Source organism: Girardinichthys multiradiatus, chromosome 2 (assembly GCF_021462225.1).
Source record: "Girardinichthys multiradiatus isolate DD_20200921_A chromosome 2, DD_fGirMul_XY1, whole genome shotgun sequence".
NCBI classification, from domain to species: domain Eukaryota; kingdom Metazoa; phylum Chordata; class Actinopteri; order Cyprinodontiformes; family Goodeidae; genus Girardinichthys; species Girardinichthys multiradiatus.
Window position 1 is genome coordinate 29549495 of NC_061795.1, and position 25477 is coordinate 29574971.

The window sequence follows — 25477 nt, forward strand, 5'->3', positions numbered from 1 at the left end:
CAAACTATCTGCCCCATAAAAATGTTTTGACTACCTTGTGTGGATTTAACCTCTAACCTTAAAGAAAGGTGGTGTCAGTTTCTCACTCTTATTTTGTTCAGCATTGCACTTTCAGCTGCTTGCCTTCTGTTGCAGTGTCCTTGCAGCTTTGTGTATCGGGCTGTTCAACGGTGAGTGTTTTTTCCAATGAGGATGTGCGTTGGTGCAGGGGTTAGGGTTTGCCCTGCGGAGCTTTGTAGTTCATACAGTGTTACTGTGTTACTTGGCTGGCTGCCCAGAGTAACCCCGAAAATAAGGGCAAAAAATTACATTCATGTGCATGCCAGCGGCTCTGATTTGATCCATGGTGTGCTTGTGTGTGACATGAAACTGCCTTTGTTTAAATCAATCATAACTTGTGTTCTCCTGACACTTTTTGAACCGGATGACTGCGTTCCCGACGATGCTCCCAGGTTCTGGAGTGGGTGTTTTACCGTTTACTGTTAACCCCATAACACCTACTGGTAGTACTAACTGTGACACAGGTACCGCTACTTTGCACTATTCCACTTACAGTGACTTACAGATGTGTCTTTGACATACTGTTTTCTACTTTTAATCTCTTTGACAATTTATTTTTTCATATTTGTCACAAAAAAGGTTTCAATGAATTAAATTGCAAACATTTTTCTGCAGTAATTAAAGTCCTAGTCTTAATCATTTAATTATCTATGATTGTTTTAGAAGTATAGGTAAGATTGGCCAAAAGCTATTCAGTGCTCATTTGTCACGAAAATGTTGCCTCCCCACTAGCCAAGTGTGATTAAAACAAACACCTACTGCTGGGCAACAAAGAGCCCTTCTGCATCGACAGAGTCAGGATGTTTGGTTTTAATTAGGTGAAAAAATTAAAATGAATGAATAGTTTTGTTTTTTTGTTTTTTTTGAAAAATGACATTTTTGTAGGCATGGGCTGGTATGGGATTCAAATCCCACTATATGATAACCTTAAGTATCATAGTACTTAAAAAAACTCTGAAATGAACTTGAAGACCTGCTGAGGAGGCAATTCGGTTGTTTAACTCGTGAGTTGGAGCATGGATGCAGTGGCTGTTGAGAACTGGAGTTGGACACCCCTGATCTAACTACTTTCAATTAAAACAAAAAAGCAGCAATTATTCCTACTGCTGTCAGAATCATGTAGCAGATTATTACAGTTATTCAAACACAATTGTTCATTTATTGTTAGTTTAATTTTTTAAACATACACTTAAGCAAAAGTGTAGACTAAAAATCAGCTAAATTTAGTAGTGATGCTGCACAGAACATTGCTGTACTGCAGTTGACTGGTTAACTGACATTCCTGGTTGTAGCTTTCCAGCTGTTTAAAGGAGCTGTCCTACCTAATTTCTTCACCACAACACAAACATAATTGAACATGACTAAATAAAATGCTCATGTGTAAAATGTAGAGCAAGATGTTGAAATACCTATGATATATGGACAACAATATAAGGGGCTTTTTTTTGTTTGCTTGTTAGTTTTTTCTTCTTTCTTTTTTTTTCTGAAATATGCCAAAGCTTTATGTAGCCAAATTTTGTAGAAACACACTAAAAGATGATGTGAATATACACAAACCCAAACGGTATTAGTCACATCTTCTGATGCTTTCACTGCCAATTCCAGCTTTAGCTCAAAGAGGCACCACAAATCCATTTTACACAGATACACATGCTGAGAGAATATTTGCAGTGCTGGGGTGGTTCTGTAAAATTAGCTGCAGTCAGCTAAATGCAACACTATCTTGTACATTTTTTCACAATCACTTTAATGCATATTTTTTAGAGTTGATAAAATGTCAATATTTATTTCCAGCCTTTTTTTTTTTTATATGTGTAGTCCTAGAGGACAAAGCTTAGGAGCATGTTATAAATGCCACCGGGGCTTTGAGAGAGCCCATGGTGATTGTTTACATTAGCAGGTTTGAAAATTAAAAATGAAGTGGCAAAACATAAAGCTGCTAAGGGAAAAATTATTTATCTGCTCAACACCTACAAATGTCACATAACCAAAATTACGACAAATAACACAACATGCCCATCGGGGTCGGCCATGAGGCCAGTAACTTGGCCAGTCTGTCAGTTCAATCTTCCTGTTTTGCGGATCATAAATGTACTGCTGCACCCCCGAATGTGTCCTGACAACAGTATTAACACTCTCCTCATCACTCACCAGTCTGCTTCTGTTTAAATCCTGGCCATATTCTGCCTGAATTAGGCTTAACAAGAAACCATTATGCTGTTGTGTTCACCATTGGTGAGAAACAGCCTTTAACATTCTCCCCCCCACCACACTTGTCAAATCTTTGCAGAAATCTTCACAGTACTCTGAATTACTGCTCCTATAATGCTCATTCCTCACTATATTGATTGCTGAAAGCCATTACGCTGTGGGTGTGAATTCACCTCACTTTGCACCCCTTCTCCAGCAACTTTATGCACGTCATGGGTAGCTATTTTCATATGTGTTTAACATGTGTCAGAGTTGTATTCTGGGGCAAAAATACAAAGTGCATTGAAAAGAGGTGCAGAGTGGCCTTTATTAAGAATGATGGGAATGTTACTTTGATTTCCACACCACACTTGTTTGATTTTTATGACTCAAAATATTCCCATCTGGGCACCGTTGCTTTACTCTATGCTCTATAAAGCTGGAGAAAACTTTGCCCACTCCAGCACTTTATCTGACATTTAATAGAAAAACTTTAAACCATAGGTACAAAACACAAGAAACATTTTCACAACTTTGAATCTGTAACTTTTAAAACCAATATACCCATAACTGGCCCATGTCTACATCTCTGTGGTTTTTAATTAAGCCAGTCCTTTTTATGTGAATGGTTTTCAATGCTTTTTGGTGTATCAATGTTAACTCTTTGTAAAAACATTCAGGTAAAGAGGACGGGAAGACATGTAAGCGTGTGGCCATCCGGACCACCATTAGAAAAGATGACTGCAGGAGCAACACACCAGTAAGAGATGAAGAATGAAGCATGCAAATATAAAATGAGACTCATCTGTAAAAAGTATTTTACAGCCTTGTGTTTCCAACATTCCACTCCTGTCCTCATCATGTCCTGCTCCTCTTCTTCTAGGTTACAGTTTATTCATGCGACGGTAAATGTCCGTCTGCCACCATATTCAACTTTAACATCAACAGTCATGCAAGGTTCTGTAAGTGTTGCCGCGAGAATGGACTACAAACGCGAACCGTCTCGCTGTACTGCTCTCGTAATGCCAGCATGGTGGACTACAACTTCCAGGAGCCTTTGGACTGTTCCTGCCAGTGGAACTAGAAATACAAATACGAGAATGACAAATTAGGAGAATGTAATCATAAGGGTTTTTTTTATGGGGGTGCATTTGGATTATTATTGTAAAAATGGCCAAGCATTAAAACACAGCCATGTTCTTTTTGTTGTTTTTACAAAAGTAGACTGGAAAACATTGACCTTGAGTTGATAGTTTTTTCTGCACTTTAGCTGTCTATTTTATTAAGACCTGCTGTGCCAACCCTGTCAGCTTACTAGGGCTTCCAGCTGTTGGTACCTTTTATCACTTTTATTCTTCTGTATATAAACAGCCAATTGAAACTGCCATTTCTGCTTTTTATATGTAGTGCCTTGCAAAAGCATTCACGCCCCTTGGCTTTTTATCTATTGTTTTAATTTCCAACGTGTAGTTTCAATGTTTGCTAGTCTTATTTTATAAAATAGTTTACGTTAGTGAAGTGAAATAAGAAAAAGTAAACAAAAAGGACTTTGGAAAAAAAAAAAAAAAGAAAATTGGCATGTGAATATGTATCCACCCCTTTGCTGTGAAGCCCTTAAAAGTTCTGGTGTAACCAGTTACATTCACATAATTAATTAAAAGAACTCCACCTGTGTGCAATCTAAGTGTCACATGATCTCTCAGTATAAACACACGTTTTCTGAAAGGTCCCAGAGGCATTACACCGTGAAGACAATGGATCTCTCCAAACAAGTCAGGGCCAAAGTTGTTGAGAAGTACAAGTCTGGATGGTAGTTAAAAAAAATCCAAATCTTTGATGTTCCCAAGGGCACCATCAAATCCATAATCTTAAATGGAAAGCACATGGTACCACAACAAACCTGCCAAGAGAGGCTCGCCCACTAAAACAGAGAGACTGGAGGATCTGTCCACATAAGCCGTTCTCTACATAGAGCTGGGCTTTATGGAAGAGTGGCCAGAATAAAAACATTACTTGGTTAAAAAAAAAAAAAGGCACATTTTGAGTTTGCCAAAAGGAATGGGGGTGAGTCCCCAAAAGGAGTGGAGGAAGGTGCTCTGGTTAGATGAGACTAAAATCGCTTTTGGGAGATATGTCTGGCACAAACCCAACACATCTCATCACCCCAACAACACCATCCACACAGTAAAACGTGGTGGCAGAATCATGTTGTGGGATGTTTTTCAGCAGCAGGGACTGGGAAACTGGTCTGGGACGAGGGAAAAATGGATAGTGCTAAATACAGGGATATTCTGGAGCAAAACCTCTGTCAGTCTGCCTGTGGTTTGAGACTGGGACGGAGGTTCACCTTCCAGCAGGACAAAGACCTGAAGCATACTGCTAAAGCAACACTAGAGCGGTTTAAGAGAAAACATTTAAATGCGTTAGATAGGCCTAGTCAAAGTCTAGACCTGAATTCAATTTAGGATCTGCGGTTTGACTTAAAGATCATTGTTCACAAGCGAAAACCATCCAACATGAAGGAGCTGGAGCAGTTTTGCCTTGAGAAATGGATAAAAATCCCAGTGGCAAGCTCATAGTGACTTTTCCAAAATGACTTAATCTCTAATTGTCACAAAAGGTGACTCTAAAAAATACTGACTTTGGGGGGTGACCAGTTATGCATGCTGATGTTTTCTGTTATTTTGTCCTATTTGTTGTTTGTTTCACAATAAAAATAAAATACATAATCTCCGAAGTTGTAAGTATATTCTGTAAATGACATGGTGCAAACTCTTAAACAATCAATTTTAAATCCAGGTTGTGAAGTAACAAAACATGAAAAATGTCAGGGGGGTGAATGCTTTTGGAAGACACTGTAAAACAGCTGCTGTGTTCAGACTATTAATTGGCATTTGTATTATCTAATAAATGTAGTTTGTGGTTTGGTTCCTTAGAATTTTTTTTTACATAAGTGAATCAGTGTAATAAAGGATTTAATAATGACTATGATGCAGTTATTATGAACCCAAATAACACTTTTCACCTCACACTTATTTTCAGGTGTTTTTGTAGTTATTATACAAACATATATGTTCCACCTCAGCACCAGCAGTGCTGACATGTGTTTATATTTCACTTCTGAGAGGTCATTGCTAAGTGGGAGTCACCTCTTAACAACAGAACCCTTCAGTTGTGCATTTTTGTCCTTCAATCATCTCTTCTTCTTTTCACATTCCTGTCATTCTATAAAGTGCAGTGCTTCCACCACAACCAAATCCTGAGCCAATTAATTCATACCCCGAATAGGGTGACAAATAAGTGCAGCAAATATCTGATTTAGAAGAATAATGATGTCATGATAAAATCTGGACTGAGTGTATGGCTTTTTATCCACTGAATACATCTCAGTCCTCATCCCCTCTGCCTCTTTTTTTTTCTGCATGTCAGGACCTTAGCACTGGAGTTGCCCTGGTTGTCATGGTGAAGTGTTTTTAATCTCCACTCAGAGGCAGAGCAAATTGGTTGAGACTAACATATTGTCAGACTCCCTCTTTCACACACCAAAAGCCTGGTCCTCCTCCTCTTCCTGCTAACGTGAAGCTTTTTGCTTCTCAGGTTAAACCTTCACTTCTTGTGCGCGCTAAATTTAAAGCTTAGGCAATGCGTAAAAGCTATTTGGCTTCCAGACAGTTTAAAAAAAAAATAATTCCAACCAGTGAACTTGTTTCACTTGTTTCACTGTTTCAGCAACTTAAATAGCATGAGACTTTCCATGGCAGATGCTGACATACAACAGCTTTGGGTTTTCATATAAAGGCTATCAGTTTGGATTGGACTGATGAAGTGACCACATGTATCCTGTGACAGGCGACTGATGAAAGGAGGTCCGCAATGATGCAAACAGAGCATTTGTGGTTGCTGTGCAGTTTGTGGCAGGTAAGATTAATATTTTGTTTATCACTATTTTTTCTCAAGTCAAAAAATGAGATTGCATTTCTAATTTTTTTTCACAAGTTGTCAAGTTACAAATTCCTTATGTATTTTGAGGATATATTTCATTGACAAAATATTGCTTAATTTGCAAGTAGAAGGAAAATTGTATAAACTTTTTACAAAACAATTAAGAAATCTTGCCTATTTTTGCAAAACAGCTCATGCTCACTGAGATTGAATGGAGAGCATCGTGAACAGCACTTTTCAAGTTATGCCACAGATTTTCAATAGGATTTAATTATGGACTTTGACTGGAGTGTTCTAATACAGGAATATGTTTTAATCTAAACCAATACATTTTAGCTCTGGCTAAATGTTTACAGTGGGAACTAAAATCTTTTGCAAGTCTTTTAACTTCTAAACACATTTACTCCCAGGAAGGTCCAATTTATGGTTAAAACCTAAATTATTTATACTCTAGGCAGTTAGGTTTAAAATGATTTTCTTTCAACCAAGAAGTTTGTTTCTAATATGAAAGAAGACAATCATCTTTCAAATGATAATGAAATAATATAAAAGAAGTTCATGTTTAAAAGAAAATGTATGTTTTTATTTAAAGTTTATTTAAAAATGCCATGTCAGAAATTATTCAGACCCTTCCCACTAATCAATAGAAAGCAAATCTTTATTAGCATTACAGCAGTCAAACCACTTTTAGTTGCTGTCTGGCTTTTTGTATGTTTCCATCGGCATTGTGATGATTTATCTTTGTTGTTGAGCTCTTAATCTATTAGCCATTCCCTTAATCTTTAGCTTTAGACAGTTTAGATGGACAGCTATGTCTTGCTGGGTTTGCAACTGTGTCATCCTATTTCCATTTTCAGATGGTATATCAAAAAACTCTGTGAAATCTTTAAAGCTTGGAATATTGTTTTATAGCGTAATCCTGCTTCAAACATCTCCACAACTGTGTCCCTAACCTGTCTGGCTTGATCCTTGGACTTCATGATATTGTTTTTTCTAACAAACCTCTGAGGCTGACAAAAAAAAAAAGCTGAGATTCAAATGGTGGCATGTAGAAGGAGTGCCCCAAATACAGAGGATCAGTTGTTGATGCAGCTGTCCGAGGTTTGAGTCCAACCATGGGACCTTTGCTATGTGTCTTCCTCTCTTCTCTCTCTCATTACCTGTCTGATGACTGTCAATAGAGGCCGCTAGTGCCACAAAAATCTTCATGAAAAACGTTAAATGCATAATTTTCCTTCCACTCCATGATTATGCACTACTTTGTGTGGGCTGTCACATCAAATACACATAAATACTATGAAGTTATTGTAATGTAGTTGGTTGCAATGTGACAAAAAGGGGGAACAGTTAAAGGCTTATGAAAACTTTACCAAGGCATTGTACCAATAATTACATCATGAAAATTACAGGTGGTTTTGCTGACCTGTGACCAGCGTTCACATCCTTTTGAGGTTGAAGTTGGATTTGGTTCCTTTCCCTCTAACCCAGAGGCAGACAGCTACACAGCCACCTGCAGACCTGCAAGTAACCCGCTGGTTAGAAGAACCCTTTAAACATGGATTCCTTCAGCTCTGTTCCTTCATATTTACTTGTTTAAGGGTTGTTTTTATTTTGATTTGTGTTTAATTTTTCAACTTCTGTCTCAACATTTTGGCAGATCTTTTCAAAGCGCATTGACCGCTCAACATGCTCTCCTGACTGCAGGATACGATTGCATATGAGTGAGGACCATAGGGGGTATAGTATCATACTGAGAGCAAGCAGGAATAATTCAGTGCTCGAGACAAAGACCTTTCACTTTAGTGAGTGTCTCTAAACTGTAAATCTGAACACCTGTTTCTGTTATATTTATTTGGTTTCTAAACAGATATTGGACGGTTTTCCCCTCTTCCTATTAAATCAGTCCAGTTTTCTTTAAACATGTAGTTAATCATCTTGTTTGTCTCCCCAGTTCCAGTGTCCCTTTCCTCCTTTAACGTATCCAGCACTACCACTACTGCCCACCTGAAATGGGAACTACTTCACAGGCAGCAGAGCATATCCCATTTGACTCTATACAACATGCACACACAGTCTGTCACTGGCATCTACAACATAAGCTCCTCAGGGATCCAGTCCAGGTTCACAATGAAAAACCTCCAGCCTGGCACACGTTACATGGTTGAAGTCATGGTGGCAACTTTCCTCACTCAACCTGGCATCACACTGATGCAAAAACTCAGAATGTTTCTGGAATCAGGTATTGTACTCTCCAAGAATCACAAGACAGGATATTAATCTATAGCCAGACTGACTAGTTGGAGGCTTGAAACTTCGTTCCAAGCTGATGATAATGTCTGGCTGCAGATCAGTGTCCACGTGGCTGGTTGGCCAATGGGAGAAGCTGCTACACTGTGAGGAGATCAGGTTTGAGTTGGGGTGATGCGATGAGCAGCTGCAAACAGCTGGTGGGTGGAAGCCACTTGGCTGACATGAAGACTCTGGAAGAGCTGCTCTTTGTATCTTCTTACCTCCAGAGCGACGACAACCTGCTGCTGCTGTGGACAGGGCTTAATGACCAACAGGTGACCTTTTCTACATAAACATGGTTCTGGAAATCGAATTTACAAAAATAGTACAAAAACACATTATGAAGTTAATGTTTTGCCTTAAGAGATGAAATTTAGGACACAAATATACAACATAAATACATCTACAAAAATAAAAATAAAGTCAGAGTGGATGAAGCTCTCTAAACACTCTCAATTGGACTTAGGTCTAGACTTTGACTAGGCCATTCCAACACATAAATGTGACTCGGTCCAAAGCATTCTTTCTTTCTTTCTTTCTTGCTTGCTTGCTTGCTTGCTTTCTTTCTTTCTTGCTTGCTTTCTTTCTTGCTGTTAGTTTAGTGACTTTGTCCTCCTGAGAGGTGAACCTTAGTGTCAGGTTATTTGCTGGTTCTAGCAGGTTTTATTTCAGGATTGTATTTGACTCCTTCCATCTTCTAATAAACTTTAATCATATTTCCTGTGCCTGCTGAAGAGAAGCCTCCCTACAGCATAATGCTGCCACCACCATGTTTTCCTATAAGGATGGTGTGTTCAGGATGATGTGCTGTGTATGTTTTCCACACCCATCCTTTTGTATGTAGGTCATACAGTAGATGTGCCACGGGGACAAACCTGTCCCAGTTGTGTCGCATTTTGAGTTTCAGATGATGGATTAAACAGCGCTCTGTGAAGTTTTCAAACTTTGAAATGTTATTTTCAAGATTATTTCTGCTCCTTTATAACTTCTCCACAACTTTATACCTGATCTGGCTGGTGTGGTTCTTGGTCTTCATGATGCGGTTTGTTTCCAAATGTTCTCAAAGATTTTTAGCCCTTCTTTCCCTTCACAATAATGTAATACAATTTATTGTCCCCAATATTTAATTCTAGACACTTTAAACACAAAAGAATAGTGTTTTAGCACTTTTTTCATCAAGTATATAAAAATGAATAATAGATGCTAGCACGATAAAACCATCCAAGCTGTCACCCAAGTTTTAATAGGCAGGCAAAATTAGGTTACTTTACAATCTGAAAAAGCTTCATGAAAGCAGTTCTTCCATAAAGAGGAGGTTGTTATTTGATGCATTAATTAGCGGTTAGGTCCATTCAGCATATAATGTCTACCCTCCTCTCCCTACAGGAGGAAGGCCACCCACTTTGGTCTGATGGCTCTCCGTATAATCAAACAAACGCTAGGATGACTCTACTGCCAGCCAGCCAGACGGACTGTTTTGCCTTTCAGAGGAATGCTACAGGACCAGGATACTTTCTGACTCCATTCTTCTGTGACATCCCTCTACCATTCATCTGCCAATACCAAAGTAAATTACAGTACATCTCTATTGACCAGATCCTGCAGTGATCTTTTTGACCATTGATTAAAGGGCATGTATCATAGTTTGTACCGCTTTTCTTTCAGAATTTTGTTCATACTTGTTGCCCATGTAATTGAGAAAAATGCAGAACAAGGCAAGAAAAAAGTTGTTGGAACCTCAAACTTAGGCATCAGTACAGAAAATTAGCATTTGTATTTTAATATATTCAATGAAAAGGGGGATTAAAGGAAAAACTTTCTGAGAACAGTAGCTTGGAGACATAACAAACTGACACCTGTAGAGGCATCTAAAAGCACCAGCATTATTATTCTCATTTGGTTCAAATGTTTTGTTTTGTTTTCTTTCAGAAAGTTAGTTTTAAAATTACTTATCTGGCTTAAAAAATTAAACTGGCCAGCTTTAATTTAGTTACATTTCATATTTATTTTACATTCTTTTGGTATGTAAAACATGATGGTGTATAAACTTTATATGCTTGTATAACTCACATTTAATAAGAAGTAAGAACAAGAATAAGTTGTAAAATCATAAACATTTATTTCCCTTATGTGCCTTTTTAGTCAATCAAGTATTTAATTTTTCATCTAACAGCTCCTTCAACCCCTGTGCCATTTTCATTCAAACTGGCTCAGGTGACAGACCAGCAGGTAGAGCTTCGCTGGAGTGATCTTTCGCCCCTCAGCTCTTCTCATTTTTCATCCTTTGAGATATTCTTGCAGTACAGAGAAAGTGAAAATGCCCTTTCAGGTCATGGCAAAGAAGACGAATGCAAGGAGTCAGAGGAGGAAAATAGAAGGACGAGCCAACCAAGATTCACAAAAACATTCAGAGTCCCAATTTTTCTCTCCTCCAGAGGGGTAACTGTGACAGATTTATCCCCGGGGAGCATTTACTTTTTCACCCTTCAAGTCTCCCACCATTCTGGCTCCAGCTGGAACTTGGGACAAACACAGACTGCATACATGAGTAAGTCTGCAGAAAACTTATCGCATACACAGGCAACTAACAAATTATGCAAATATGTGCTAAAATGGAATGTTTATGCCTACAGGACCACTTCCTCCTCAAAACATCACTGTTGGTTCCACAACATCAAGTCAGATTACTGTACACTGGATGCTGCCAGATACTCAGTGTGCAGCTGGGTGGACATTTTCTGTACACTGTGAAGATGTGTCCTTGAGACAGGAGAGAGTAGTTGGCAACATTTCCAGGGTGTTTGGGACCAACAGGAAGTGGTTCTACACCGCCATGATTGGAGGATTGAAGTCCTACACTAGATACAAATTTGAAGTCTTCACAATCGCACAATTTGGAATATGGAGCTGTGGACAAGCACCTCTGTCTGTTCAAACTGGTAAGCATGTATTAAAAAAAATGGCATTACTTATAACCTTGAAAGCTGAGAGCTTTTTCCAGATACTGGCAAATGAATAACCAAAGAAACAATTCTGCACCCACTTCAGCATATTATATCTTTATTCTTGGAAGTAAATTATAAGGAAATGAGGGATGATTGAAGACTTTTGCACAGAATTGTATTTATATAAAATTTCTATACTTTTGAATTTGTTGCGTTTATAAAGGTCCATGTTGGAGATACAGTTGTCAGAATTTTGTGGCTAATTTCTGATCTTGGGTTTTTGTAAAGTTTTGACCTGCAGAGTTTAGTCGACCCAGATTTTTTCTTTAAGTACTATAATGTTGGAAGATATAAAAACAGTGTACATAAAATTTCTGTTTACCCTAGCATGGTTGGCATTACTAAAATATCTGGCTTTATATAAATTCCTTTAGAGAATGTAGAACCTTACTGTAACTCTAAGACGTTAAAAGGCTGCCAACATTTTTGCAAATTCATCATGTTTCACAACAGAGGTTGAAAGCCGTAATGTAAAAAGCCCCTGTATTACCTGCAACCTTCCTATTGTCTGAAAAATTAATGACTGTATGAAAGTTTCTCTCTCTGTTGCACTTTCACAGCCTGAATGTACCACAGAGATGTTTTAACTTTTGAGTATTTTCTGTCATCTCTGTGCTTTCTCGTAATCAATTTTTAAACACCTCAGCAACACCAACAAAAAAAAAAAAACACTAATTTGAGTCTTCTTCACTCGGTAATGACATCCATACTGAAAAGTGATTTACCAGTGCAACCTGCTTGTGTTTAGGTATGGAGAGTTTACTGGTCAGAATAAGATTGACTTTTTGAGTGTCTGACCAGCAGGCCCCCAATTAGGACCATTTGGGCTGAAACTCGGCCCATATCGGTCCCCAGAGAATTTCTTGGAGACATATTTGTCTCTAGTATCACAAAGTAATGTGGTTATCTCAGCTCTTTCAAAAATATTACTCATTTCAAATAAACCTATTATTTTTCTAGGATATTGAGTGTTTTAGAAAACCACTTTATAATTTTAATTATTCTAATGTTTTGTCAAAACAGCACTTTGCTATTCAAAAATATGAAAAATGAACTTTATTATCAGAATGGTAATATTTTGATTATTCTTATGTACAGCACACCCCATTGGTACGACTGGTAAAGATGAGCACAAATGTTTATTATAAAATAGTCTTTTTATTACAGTAGTATAATCTCACAATAAAAGGTTATAAAAACCCTACCCTTAATTTCAGTACATTGATTGAGATGGGGGATTCCCACATTAAAAAAAATGATTGTCTTTTACAAAACCACTTTTGCCAAACGTGGTATTCTTTGCAGTCCAGATAAAAAAAATCTACGTGAATCCTTTTGGAATTTCTATTTTACTGTTGACTTTAGTGTCTTAAAACATTTTCTTAGTAATCTTTGACTTGTTGTTTCTGTGAAACAAAATAAAGTGACACATGGGCTAGTTTGTTTAAGCTACTCCTTGAAATGTGAAGGACAAGAGAACATCAATCAAGATGTGTGTTGTTTTTCTTTAGTCAGTGCACATATACCAGTGGTGCCAATAATTGGGGTGGTCACTGTATTATTCTATTAATAAAATTTTCAAATATAGTTGTCTTCTAGATATTTACATTTCCTAATGCTTATGAGGTTATCGATACACTATATTGCCAAAAGTATTCCCTCACCCATCCAAATAATTGAAATTAGGTGTTCAATCACTTTCATGGACACAGCACCTAGGCATGCAGACTGTTTCTAGAAACATTTGTGAAAGAATGGGTCACTCTCAGGGGCTCAGTGAATTCCAGCATGGTACTGTGATAGGATGTCACCTGTGCAAGTCCAGCCGTGATTTCCTCATTCCTAAATATTCCACAACAACAATATTTGACAACTGTTAGTAGTATTCAAGAAAGGCGGAGTGATTGGAAATGAGAGCGACTGAGCCATGCAGCGGTAGGCCACATAAACTGGCAGAGAGCGGCAGGGGATGCTGATGCTCATAGTGTGCAAAAGTCACCAAATGCTACAGACCTCCACACTTCATGTGGCCTTGAGATTAGCTCAAGAACAGTGTGTAGAGAGCTTCATGGAATGGGTTTCAATGGCCAGGCAGCTGCATCCAAGCCAAGTGCAATGCAAAGCGCTGGATGCAGTGATGTAAAGCACAGCGCCACTGGACTCTAGAGCAGTGGAGGTGCGTTTTCTGGAGTGGTAAATCATGCTTCTCTATCTGGCAATCTGATGGATGAGTCTGGGTTTGGAGGTTTTGTGCCAAATGTAAAGTTTGGTGGAAGTTATGCTATGGGGTTGTTTTTCTTTAGTTGGGTTTGGCCCCTTAGTTCCAGTGAAAGGTTATGCTTCAGCTTAAAAACACTTGTTTGGAGACGGTCCCTTCGTCTTTCAGCATGACTGTGCACCAGTGCACAAAGCAAGGTCCATTAAGACATGGATGAGAGAGTTTGGTGTGGATGAGCTTGACTGGCCTGCACAGAGTCCTGACCTCAACCCGACAGAACACCTTTGGGATGAATTAGAGTGGAGACTGAGAGTCAGGCTTTCTCGACCAACATCAGTGTCTGACCTCACAAATGTGCTTCTGGAAGAATGGTCAAAAATTCCCATGAACACACTCCTAAACCTTTTGAACAGCATTCCCTCAAGAGTTGAAGCTATTATAGCTACAATGGGTGGACCGTTGTCATATTCAACCCCAGGGATTAAAAATGGGATGTCAGTTAAGTTAATATGGATGTCAAGGCAGGTGAGTCAATACTTTGGGCAATATAGTATATACTAAATAAAAATAAACTGCTAGAGAACACGAATAACGCCTTGTTTGTGTCCCTTAGCGGTAAAGCCTCCTGCTGATCTGGATATGATTAGTGTGAATGACAGCCTGTCAGTCTGCTGGATAGTTCCACCTAGTGATCCTCCAGATGCCTATTATGTGACAACCCAATCATTTAATAGTCCAACCGCTTCTTCGTTGAGGATAAACGACTCCAGCTTTGGTGGACTCAGGAAAGATGAATTTATTTGCGTGAACTTGGGCACATTTACTCCTGGTCACACATATGAAGTAGCGGTTGTTGCAATGAGGGGAAATGACAGGAGTGAGAGGTCCACTATTATCCACACCACAGGTGAGAGGAATAGAAATACAGCCCATGATAATACAAGCCATTTTGGAATTGGGTTTTTGACTCTTGTATTTGTCTTTGTACATGCAGCTCCAATGCCTGTGCAAGTGGCAGTCCCATTTTCTGTGGGCACAAACTACACACAGCTGTATGTTCAGCCTCCACGGGTGGGTATGATTGATGGGGTCAAAGTGTGCGCATGTCTAGGAGTTTGCAACAGGACATGTAAAGGATTGTGTGAATACACTTGTGACTGGCATTCCCTTCCTGCTGGCATTTATATTGCAACCATCAGCCTTACTCCGGGATCACAGTACCAGCTCAGTGTGTACAGTACCATTAAAGGGAGGGTGGGACCACCATTCTACACTCATCCTATAAGAACAAGTAAGTTCCATCATTAACAACAACCCCCTTTCAGCTTCCTGACTCCATTTATTAGGATTCTGTGGGCTTTTATAAAAGCATAGCGTTTTAACCGCACCTAATATTCTTAAATATTGTTAAAATAAATTCAGCCTGCGTTACAGTAGCATTATCGCATTGTGAAACATTAAAAATTCCAACCTTTATTTTACTATATTTATTCAGAGTAGATCAACTTTTTTGTTAATAATTATTTAATTATTAATTAATTTTTTACTGTTTCTATACCTATTCACACTCCTAACAATAAAATAAATGTAGCTTAATCGTTTTTTAAATTGTTTATATTTTTTGAGTTGATCACATGTCTAGGTACTTTTAATTAGCAGCCAAAGCCTTCCTGCTTCCCTAAGGTATAAATATGACATGATACACAGGCCCATTTTGTTTTGCTAATAGGCTGGTTGCATGTTTATTTTGCCACCAGACAGAATAAGAAGGGGATAATAAAAGTCTCACCGTCGGAGAACTGCAGCAAAGAATGCTTCCTTGGGGCCACCAAGGCTCCAGAACAACTATTAGATAATATGTAGAGTCAAATTGCATGCCATGGAAAACCCTTTGTGTTCTGCCATCGCAAATGCAAATATGCAAACACGTCGATATGATACTAGGAATTAAACTGTAATTTTGTGCTTTAGTGAGATGAGACCGAGATTGAGCTTTTCAACAATAAACACTCTAGGTGGTTATGGTGGTTAAAAAAGTAGGAACAATGGCAAAAGTGCCTCAAGCCCACTGTTAAGTACGGTGGAGGACTTGTGATACTGTGGGCATGTTTATCTTCCAAATCACCTGGGAACCTTGTTAGAATGCATGGCATCGTGAAATATTCGAAATATCAGGAAATTTGGAATACAATAAAATAAAACTGAAAACTGCGTTTTATTGGGATATTGATTCAAAAATTAAGGTTAAGATACTAAATATGTTTATTGAATGCAATTTTTTTTTTTATCTGAGTCCCCTGACTTAAGTCCTATAATAAGCTGTGGGGTTGAGCTGAAGAGAAGAGAACTCAAAAGAAGACTCATGTACAACTGAGAAGTATGTCTAATCTTTCTAAAATGATACAGTAGAGGTCTCAGTACTGTTCTACTGGCAAAAGAGGGTCACATGCAATGCATTCCCCTGAATAGATGTACTGGAATTAAAGGTTGGATTTTTAATACTTATTTCTTAGCATTTTTTTAATGCGATTATATGATAATAATGCAGAAAATAAATGTATTTTAAGGTTTTTTACACATTATCACCAGGCATGCCTAGTTTGAAAGGCACAGGACAAAATCAAAATTTTCAAACGTATTTGCTCACATATCAAAATTATTGAATTTAGGTGTTCCCATGTCTTCCATTGTAACAGATACGACACCCATTCTACAACCATTTGTGAATGAATTAGTCACTATCAGGAACTCTGCGAATTCCAGCTTGGTAACGTGATAGAATGCTAACTCTGCAATAAATCCTGTCGTGAAATTTCCCTGATACAAAATAGTCCACAGTCAACTGTTTTTAACAGGTATTATTCAAAGTGGAAGTGTTCGGGAACAATTGCAACTCAGCCATGAAATAGTAGGTCATGTAAAATCAAAGAGTGAGTGAGTGGATGCTGAGGTCGGCAACTATCGATAGCTACAGAGCTCCAAACCACATGTGGCCTTCAAATTAGTTCAAGAAAACTTTCTTTCTGTGTTGTGATGGAATTGTCAAGTTTTGTGACTTGTGACATGAACCAAACTGCAGACAGGAACATGGGATAATAATAGTTTAATAATAATAAAACAGAAAACATACAGAAGTAGCACGAGAAGAAACAGGGCATAGAGAATGAGCAGAGGATCAGGCGATGTAGTTTAACGGAAGGATCCAGCGACAAACTATAATCAAAACTGAACTTAATTACTGAGGGAAGTGGGGAGAAGACAAATTATGTTAATCAGGAGGTAATGTGGAGCATCTGAGACAGAAAGTTAGCAGGGAGACTGAGGGAGGGAGACTAATTAACACAAGTGTAGCTGACGTAACACACAAAGAAAAGATCAAACCAAGGGGGCAAAGTCCAACAGAGAATTAACAGAAATAATTTCAAATGTACAAAGAACAGAACACAAAAATAAACTAAGAAACACAAATGAATGAACAATAATGAACACTGAGACTTTAAAATTCTATGGCAAAACATTATAGAACATAATAAATAAGTGGAAGATAAAGGACACACAAAAACTCCCAAAACCCAAACACCTAAGGATCAAAACAGGAATGGCTTTTCATGACCAACAAGGTGTATCCAAACCCTCTATCTCCAAGTGCAATGCAAAACATCAGATGCAGCGGTATAAAGTATGCTGCACTGGGCTCTATAGCTGTGAAGACATGTTTTCTGGAGTGAGAAATTATGCCTATTTGTCAATCCAATGGACAAATCTGGATTTGGTTGTAGCCAGGAGTATTGTGCTTACCTGATTCCAATGTGTCAAGTGTAAAGTTTTTTTCAGTGGAAATGAAGGCAAAATATGGTGTGGGGCTATATTTTAGGGGTTGGATTTGGCTCCTTAGTTTAGTATACCGCTACATTCTGGACAATTTTGAGGATGGCTCCTTCCTCTTCCAATATAATAGTGTACCAATGCACAAATCAACATCCATAAAGACATTGGTGAGCAAGGTTGGTCAACTCAACCCAACAGAACTCCCTAGGGATGAAGCTTTTGGAAACCAGCTGTATATCTTTTTTGAGTTAACACGTAAGGCTCCTGTTGTCACAGTGACCAGTTGTCGCAATATTTGTTAGTGCCATCAAACTTAAAAATCTCTCCGATCCTGATCCAATTAAAATGAAGGCTCATATCACATAAGACTAATTGGTATGTGGCTAGATATGACTGAGACTGGGTGTCTAATCCAAATCTGTTTCATACTCTCTTAGTTTGCTTTAATGTCAGCAAAAAAAGGAAAGTAAATTACACACAGTACCACTGTTGTTCAATTCAATTCAGTTTCAATTCAGTTTATTTATATAGCACCAATTCACAACACGTCGTCTCAAGACACTTCACAAAAGTCAGGTACATACATTCCAATTAATCCTAACCATTGAACAGTGCAGTCGGAGTTAGCTTTTTATTCAAATTGGATAAAAGGTTTTTCTGTCTAAGGAAACCCAGCAGATTGCATCGAATCGAGTCAGAGACTTGTAGCATTCACTCCTCCTGGATGAGCATGTAGAGACAGTGGACAGTCACTGGCGTTGACTTTGCAGCAATCCCTCATACTGAGCATGCATGTAGCGACAGTGGAGAGAAAAAACTCCCTTTTAACAGGAAGAAACCTCCAACAGAATCAGGCTCAGTGTGAGCGGCCATCTGCCACGACCGACTGGGGGTTTGAGAGAACAGAGCAGAGACAAAAGAGAGCAAAGAAGCACTGATCCAGGAGTCCTTTCTATGGGAAGGAAAAGTAAATGTCAACGGATGTAGCTCCTTGAGTCGTTTCACCTAGAAAGAAAGAACAGATAAACTTTGAGCCAGTTTTCAAGGTTAGAGTCTGAAAGAGAGCAGATAGAGTTAGTCTCAGTAGAAGCTCAGTCAATTGCCATGTCTAGGAGAGAGAAAGGGTTAAACACTGAAAGACAGGGTCATGTGGATCATCGGTAGAGGGTGAGCATTAAGTTGTTGCCAGCAGAAGCTTGGACGATGCCCCTCTCCAGAAAGGTGTCACAGGTAGACACAGAGTCAGGCCAGGTGTAGCTTCTAGGAAGAGAAAAGAGAGAGAACATAAAGTTAAAAGCTGAAATAACAGCAAATAATGCAAAATTGGAGAGTAGCGTGAGAATGTAGCGAAGAGGGTGAAAGTGGTCATTATGTACTCCAGCAGCCTAAGCCTATAGCAGCATAACTACACAGATGGCTCAGGATAACCTAAGCCACTCTAACTATAGGTTTATTAAAAAGGAAAGTTTTAAGCCTAGCCTTAAAAGTAAAAGGTTTGGCCATTGTTGTGCTAAAAACCACAACAATTGGGATACCTCTCTCTGTCAGATTGACCATAACTATTGGAAAAGAGAGGGGGTCATACAGGTAGCAGAAATGGAGGGTGTATTTGCACCTCAACCATAACTGAGCCGGTTTAGGCTAAACCTGACTCCCCCTTACTCCATCCAACAGGGAGGGAAGAAGACAGAGGTAAAAAATAAGGAAGATAGCTCAGGATAACCTAAGCCACTCTAACTATAGGTTTATCAAAAAGGAAAGTTTTAAGCCTAGCCTTAAAAGTAGACAGGGTGTCTGCCTCATGGACTAAAACTGGGAGCTGGTTCCACGGGAGAGGAGCTCGATAACTAAAGGATCTGCCTCCCATTCTACTTCTAGAGACTCTAGGAACCACCAGTAAACCTTTTAGTCTGAGAACAAAGTGCTCTGTTAGGAATATATGGAACAATCAGATCTCTGATGTATGATGGAGCTACATCATTAAGGGCTTTATATGTGAGGAGAAGAATTTTAAATTATATTATGGATTTAACAGGGAGCCAATGAAGGGAAGCTAAAATAGGAGAAATATGATCTATCTTTTTAATTTTCATCAGAACTCTTGCTGCAGCATTTTGAATCAGCTGAAGGCTTTAACTGCATTTTGTGGCCATCCTGATAGTAACGAATTACAATAGTCCAGCCTTGAAGTAACAAATGCATGTTACCATCCTTATTTGGCATCAGTTAAAAGTCTTTTCATGCATTTTTTACTAACCGGATTTAAAATAATCTGCTTTAAACTTGGCAGGAGATCATGTGTACTTTATATCTTTGAAGATTTGGAGTGAAATGATAAAAAAGAGGATTTTGGAATGATAAAAGTCTGAACGTTTTTAGGTATTACTAAGGGGAGTAGGACTTAACAGTAAAATATATTATATGTCTTATTATAAACTCTGGGGCTCTTTCCTTGACGAAAGGATCCCTTTTCTTTGAGCGTAAATTTAAAAAAAGGTGTTTTAAATTACTCTTTTTGCTTAAAATGTAATTACAAAAATAATTATCCTTTTAATATTGACTGAAGATCTGTTTTAAGTCATTTCGACATTATTCCAAGGAATTTCTGGTGTCAGAGACAAAGGCTTGTAATGTTTTTTAGTGTGTTAAAGGAAAACTTGCAAAATGGGCTGAGGTGCATGTTTTGTGATGAGGTGTTTGATTTTAGGTCTGGCTCCACCCAGCAGAGTGAGGGAAGGAGTGGTGACGGACTCATCCATACAGCTGCTTTGGGATCCAACATCAGGACAGGGTCAGGGCTACGAGGTCGTCTGCTTCAACTGTGGTCACGCACTCAAGGTCAATAAATAAATTAATGAGCAAATAGAAAGTGTACATGTTTTCTCTCGTTTGGAAGTAGATCTGTTGGAATGGATCATTACCTGCATTATGCAAGACTCCTTCAGTAGTTGGATTGTTATGATCCTGTGATTGCATGCTTTTATGTAAAACATATTAATATGTACGCAAAAGCTATTTTTACTTCTCACTTATTAATGTTCATACTGTAATTATTATAGCAGTGCCCCTTTTTGCCTATCTTATTTGTGTGTTAAAGGTGCAGAAGGTGTTCAGTCAGAGTGCAGTGTTTTCTATTCTGACTCCAGGCTCACTCTATCACTTTGCTGTATGGACAGAGAAGGAGTCCTTCACTGACAGTTCACCTGTCTCAATCAATATCACTGCAGGTAAATACACACACATTCACACACACACACTGTAACACTTCTCCATTTTTTTCTTTAATAGCCACACGCATTTCTTTTTTATGTGGCAGCTCCTGACCAAGTAGAGGTTTCACTCGTCAATAAAACAACATCATCCATATGCATTAGATGGAGCGCAGCCAGAGGACTGGTGAGCTCATTCATTCTGTCTATCAAAAACACAACATCCATTCAGGAGCTGATCGTTTCTCATCAGGAACGCAGGCAAGTCGCTTCTCATTCTGTCACCATCCAAATTAATATGAACCCAGAGTTATTTTTGCTGACTGAAACCTGTTCCTGAAAAGACTAACTGCCAAAGCTCTGTGTGTGTGTGTGTCTTTGTGTATTCACAGATCATACAATTTCCAAGGCCTTGCTCCTGGTAGCCAGTATACTGTTGAAGTTATTACCACCAATTTGGAGAGAAGAAGTAAACCTTCCATTGCGATCCTATACACTCGTGAGTTAAAATACATCTGTAAAAGTTTGCAGATGTACAGTTAAGCACAATATTATTTATGCCCCTGGCAGATTTTGGTTCAAAGTAGTCTTCTGATTTCAACAACATGTTTCCTCTGACTGAACGTAATATTAACATTTCTATACTTTTAAAAAAAGTGCTTTAAATTAAGGCACTTTTTTTAAACAATACTCTTTTTACCTTTTTTCTTAACCTTTGAAATATTTCTCTGATATCCTATCAAAAACAAACTTCTTGGTTGAACTGCAGTCATTCTAGACTATATTCGCCAGGTATATGAATCTAGCTGCACATTTATAACATATCATTTTTGCATATTCACGATCTGCAAGATCAGAATTGCAACACTGTATCTGGTGTGAACCACTTCCGGTTCCTAGGAACCACCATTTCTCAAGACCTGAGATGGTCTTCACACATAGACAATGTTTGAAAGACGGCTCAGCAGGGACTGTACTTCCTGAGGCAACTCAAGAAGTACAACCTTCCACAGGAGCTGCTGGTCATCTTCTACACTGCCATCATTTAGTCTGTCCTTTCTCCATCCATCTCATTGTGATTTGGCTCATCCACAAAACAGGACAGGTCAAGACTGCAATGAACAATCAGGTCTGCAGAGAGAATCATCAGGTCTTATCTTCTCTCTTTCCAGGACTTATACAGGTCTGGGTTTAGGAAAAGGGCAGCTAAAATCTGTGCAGACCCCACACACCCTGCACACAAACTGTTTAGGCTTTTACCTTCAGGTCGGTGCTACAGAGTGTTGTCTGCTAAAACCAGGCTGTTTCTCAGATGAACACTTGACAGTCAGAGTTCCAGAGCTACAACATGCACACCTGGACTGATCTCACTTTATCCTCTCTGTAAAGTCATTTCTGTATATATGTACATTTTAAAGATATTTTATATTTTTTATTTCCATTTATATTGAAAAAAAATCTTCACTAAGAGGAAAGTGTACCGGAGTCAAATTCCTTGTTTGTGTGCGCAAATTTGGCAATCAAGCTGATTCTGCTCAGACTGCAATAAATGTTTTTTATACAGGTAGCATGCATTCAAACTGTCTATGCAAGTTTATTAAGGTACCATGGGTACATTTTTTCACTGCTAAAACTGCAGATGTATCTAGCTGCAGCCTTTTTAGTAAAACCATGTTGTTGGCAAGGTAATAATTGTCCGTCATTGTTTTTCAGTAGTTGGATTCACTGCTCTTCTCACTATCTGGGCTGTGTGTTTGTAATGAACTCAAAGCAGACAGACATAAATACTTTTTTGCTAAGTATGTATTTATTGCAAGCCATATCATCACATCAGGTAACATTCACCAAGATCATCTGCTTATACCATGTTTTCCTAAAGTTTTGCAGCTTTGCGTATGAATAAATTAGTGCTAAACTATATGCTGAACTAAAACCTTTACTCGGTCGTTATTTACATTTGTGATTATGTATATTAGCTAGCTGATGTGCATTCATGTGCATAACTAACAACCATCCATCCGTCCATCCATCCATCCATCCATCCATTTTCGTTCAATTTTCCGAGATGGGGTTGCAAGAGTAAAAGGTCCAAGAGGGAAAGCCAGACATGGAGAGTGTCACCCTAGCAAGTTCTGGTCTTCCCCGGGGTCTCTTCTTGGAATTTGCCCGGAAAACCTCCTAGGAGGCATCCTGATCGGATGCCCAAACCACCTCAACTGACTTGATGCGGAGAAACAGTCGCTCTACTTTGAGCTCTCCCCCATGAACTTATGCCTCTTTTCCATTTGCTCAATTTAGGTGGTGTGGCTCCGCTCCACTCGGTTTTGCTCCGTACGGTACCAGTAGTGTTTCCACTAACCCACTGAGCTGTGGCTTGAAGCCCTGCCTCCAGCCTTCAGTGAAGTGCGCTGGGCTGCTATTAACATTACTGTGTGACTGTCACATTAAATAAATCTGCGTGAACCAATAAATAATGAAATAGAAAAAATAAATAAACTAAATACTAATAATGTTTGTATTATTGTATATGCAAGAATGTCTTAGGGTGTATTCACACTTGTCACTTTTGGTCCGCTTTAAACGGACCAGAGTTCGTTTCCCCCCTTGGTTCGGACCTTTTGTGCAGGTGTGAATACACTCAAGCAAACCCAAACAACCAGACCGAGACCCACTTTTCAAGGTGGTCTTGGTCCACTTCCAAACGGACTCTGGTGCGGTTCGCTTATGGTCTGAATACGAACCGACCCCGATCCGAACCAACTGCAGAAAACGTACGTCTCTTTGGACTTAACAAGCCACCGTAGCCAATAGCAAAGGTGTACGTTATACTCAAATCATACCTGGCCAGCTGATTGTTGCAACACTGGGCATGTGGGACTTGGCACGCAGAGCACACTGTCTTCTTCGGCGTTCAGCATGTATTCTCCAACGCTGTTCCAAACTTATAAATAGAACGTCTCAAAGTGTGTGTTGAATGAGCTGCTCTTCACCCTCACAATAATATTGCAGCTGTAATAACAACACAAATATGCAGAACAGAGGTGCTGCACGCTCATCTACAGCTGTTTTCCTAAATTCCCGGGTCTGTGCTCTGTCCCGCCCCCGTCATTTCTGTCCGATGGGAGCAATGATCGTCACCCGCCTGGCTTTGTTTACAAGTAATAGTTCACTTGCAAAAAGTACAATGTGAAAACAAACCGCACCAAACAAAAACAATTAAGTCCGCTTTTGCTCTGGACCAAACAAGCGGACCAAAGGACTTTCCTGGTGTGAATACACCTTTATATACAGGGGTTGGACAATGAAACTGAAACACCTGGTTTTAGACCACAATAATTTATTTGTATGGTGTAGGGCCTCCTTTTGAGGCCAATACAGCATCAATTCGTCTTGGGAATGACATATACAAGTCCTGCACAGTGGTCAGAGGGATTTTAAGACATTCTTCTTGCAGGATAGTGGCCAGGTCACTACGTAATACTGGTGGAGGAAAACGTTTCCTGATTCGCTCCTCCAAAACACCCCAAAGTGGCTCAATAATATTTAGATCTGGTGACTGTGCAGGCCATGGGAGATGTTCAACTTCACTTTCATGTTCATCAAACCAATCTTTCACCAGTCTTGCTATGTGTATTGGTGCATTGTCATCCTGATACTCGGCACTGCCCTCAGGATACAATGTTTGAACCATTGGATGCACATGGTCCTCAAGAATGGTTCGGTAGTCCTTGGCAGTGACGCGCCCATCTAGCACAAGTATTAGGCCAAGGGAATGCCATGATATGGCAGCCCAAACCATCACTGATCCACCTCCAAGCTTCACTCTGGGCATGCCACAGTCTGGGTGGTACGCTTCTTTGGGGCTTCTCCACACTGTAACTCTCCCGGATGTGGGGAAAACTGTAAAGGTGGACTCATCAGAGAACAATACATGTTTCACATTGTCCACAGCCCAAGATTTGCGCTCCTTGCACCATTGAAACCGACGTTTGGCATTGGCATGAGTGACCAAAGGTTTGGTCACAGATGCGCCAGCAAGACGTTCACCAACAATTTGTCCTCTTTTGAACTCTGGTATGTCACCCATAATGTGTGCATTTCAATATTTTGAGCAGAACTGTGCTCTTACCCTGCTAATTGAACCTTCACACTCTGCTCTTACTGGTGCAATGTGCAATCAATGAAGACTGGCTACCAGGCTGGTCCAATTTAGCCATGAAACCTCCCACACTAAAATGACAGGTGTTTCAGTTTCATCGTCCAACCCCTGTATGTATTTCTCATGTATTAAATGATCCACTGGGATAATTATCAGGACCACAGCCCAGCCAGAACATATAAAATAAGGCTCAAGGGTCCTGGTGTGAGGGGGGTGTGGCAGGAAAAGTAGTGAGGAGAAATGCTGCCATCTGGTCTGGTGAAGCTCCAAAGTTTGCCTGAAGAAGGGCTTTATGATGAAGTTCTTTACTCAGCAAGGACTTTAAAGCGTAAAACTGCAGCCTTTTAACCACGGTGAAGTCAGTTTCAGGTTGGCTTTTGGATATTTGTGCTCCGCGGATTCAGCAGATGAAGGCAGTCTGATTACGGGCAGCTGCTCTCTACCTGCTCCCTCCTCCTGCAGACAGTGGTCCACGAAAGGACCATCAATACATTTTTGAACAAAACACGCTGTTTCATGGAGGTATTGTTTTGTGTCCTTTGGGGGAAATGTTTGTGGGTCTGAACAGCTGATTTTA

At 39.3% G+C, this 25477-nt stretch overlaps 3 protein-coding genes across 3 annotated transcripts in view; all 3 read left to right on the plus strand.

Annotated features, from left to right (window-relative positions):
• The window catches only part of otogl (otogelin-like), a 47957-nt gene extending 42722 nt beyond the window's left edge, over positions 1–5235 (plus strand). The window contains exons 56-58 of the mRNA XM_047382189.1: positions 453–524; positions 2931–3010; positions 3134–5235. Coding sequence (XP_047238145.1) covers positions 453–524; positions 2931–3010; positions 3134–3334 — 353 coding nt within the window. The 3' untranslated portion in view covers positions 3335–5235. The remainder of the gene's footprint in view (positions 1–452; positions 525–2930; positions 3011–3133) is intronic.
• Positions 5236–5807: 572 nt separating this feature from the next.
• LOC124883533 lies at positions 5808–21081 on the plus strand. The gene is made up of 13 exons (XM_047390670.1): positions 5808–6168; positions 7602–7727; positions 7850–7994; positions 8144–8431; positions 8539–8756; positions 9868–10048; positions 10655–11029; positions 11115–11420; positions 14318–14611; positions 14699–14995; positions 20240–20370; positions 20630–20759; positions 20849–21081. The coding sequence occupies exons 1-13, from the start codon at positions 6124–6126 to the stop codon at positions 21079–21081; spliced, it is 2769 nt and encodes a 922-aa protein (XP_047246626.1). The 5' UTR covers positions 5808–6123.
• Positions 21082–21136: 55 nt separating this feature from the next.
• ptprq (protein tyrosine phosphatase receptor type Q) overlaps positions 21137–25477 on the plus strand; it is a 71783-nt gene continuing 67442 nt past the window's right edge. Inside the window, exon 1 of the mRNA XM_047390679.1 lies at positions 21137–21240. The gene's annotated coding sequence lies outside the window, so the exon portion shown is untranslated. The remainder of the gene's footprint in view (positions 21241–25477) is intronic.

Excerpts from the sequence above, each read along its gene's own strand:
- LOC124883533 (XM_047390670.1), top strand. The coding sequence starts at position 6,124 with ATGATGCAAACAGAGCATTTGTGGTTGCTGTGCAGTTTGTGGCAG. Across the intron at positions 7,728-7,849 it reads GACCTGCAAGTAACCCGCTG|ATCTTTTCAAAGCGCATTGA; the intron begins GTTAGAAGAACC and ends ACATTTTGGCAG. Across the intron at positions 10,049-10,654 it reads ATTCATCTGCCAATACCAAA|CTCCTTCAACCCCTGTGCCA; the intron begins GTAAATTACAGT and ends TTCATCTAACAG.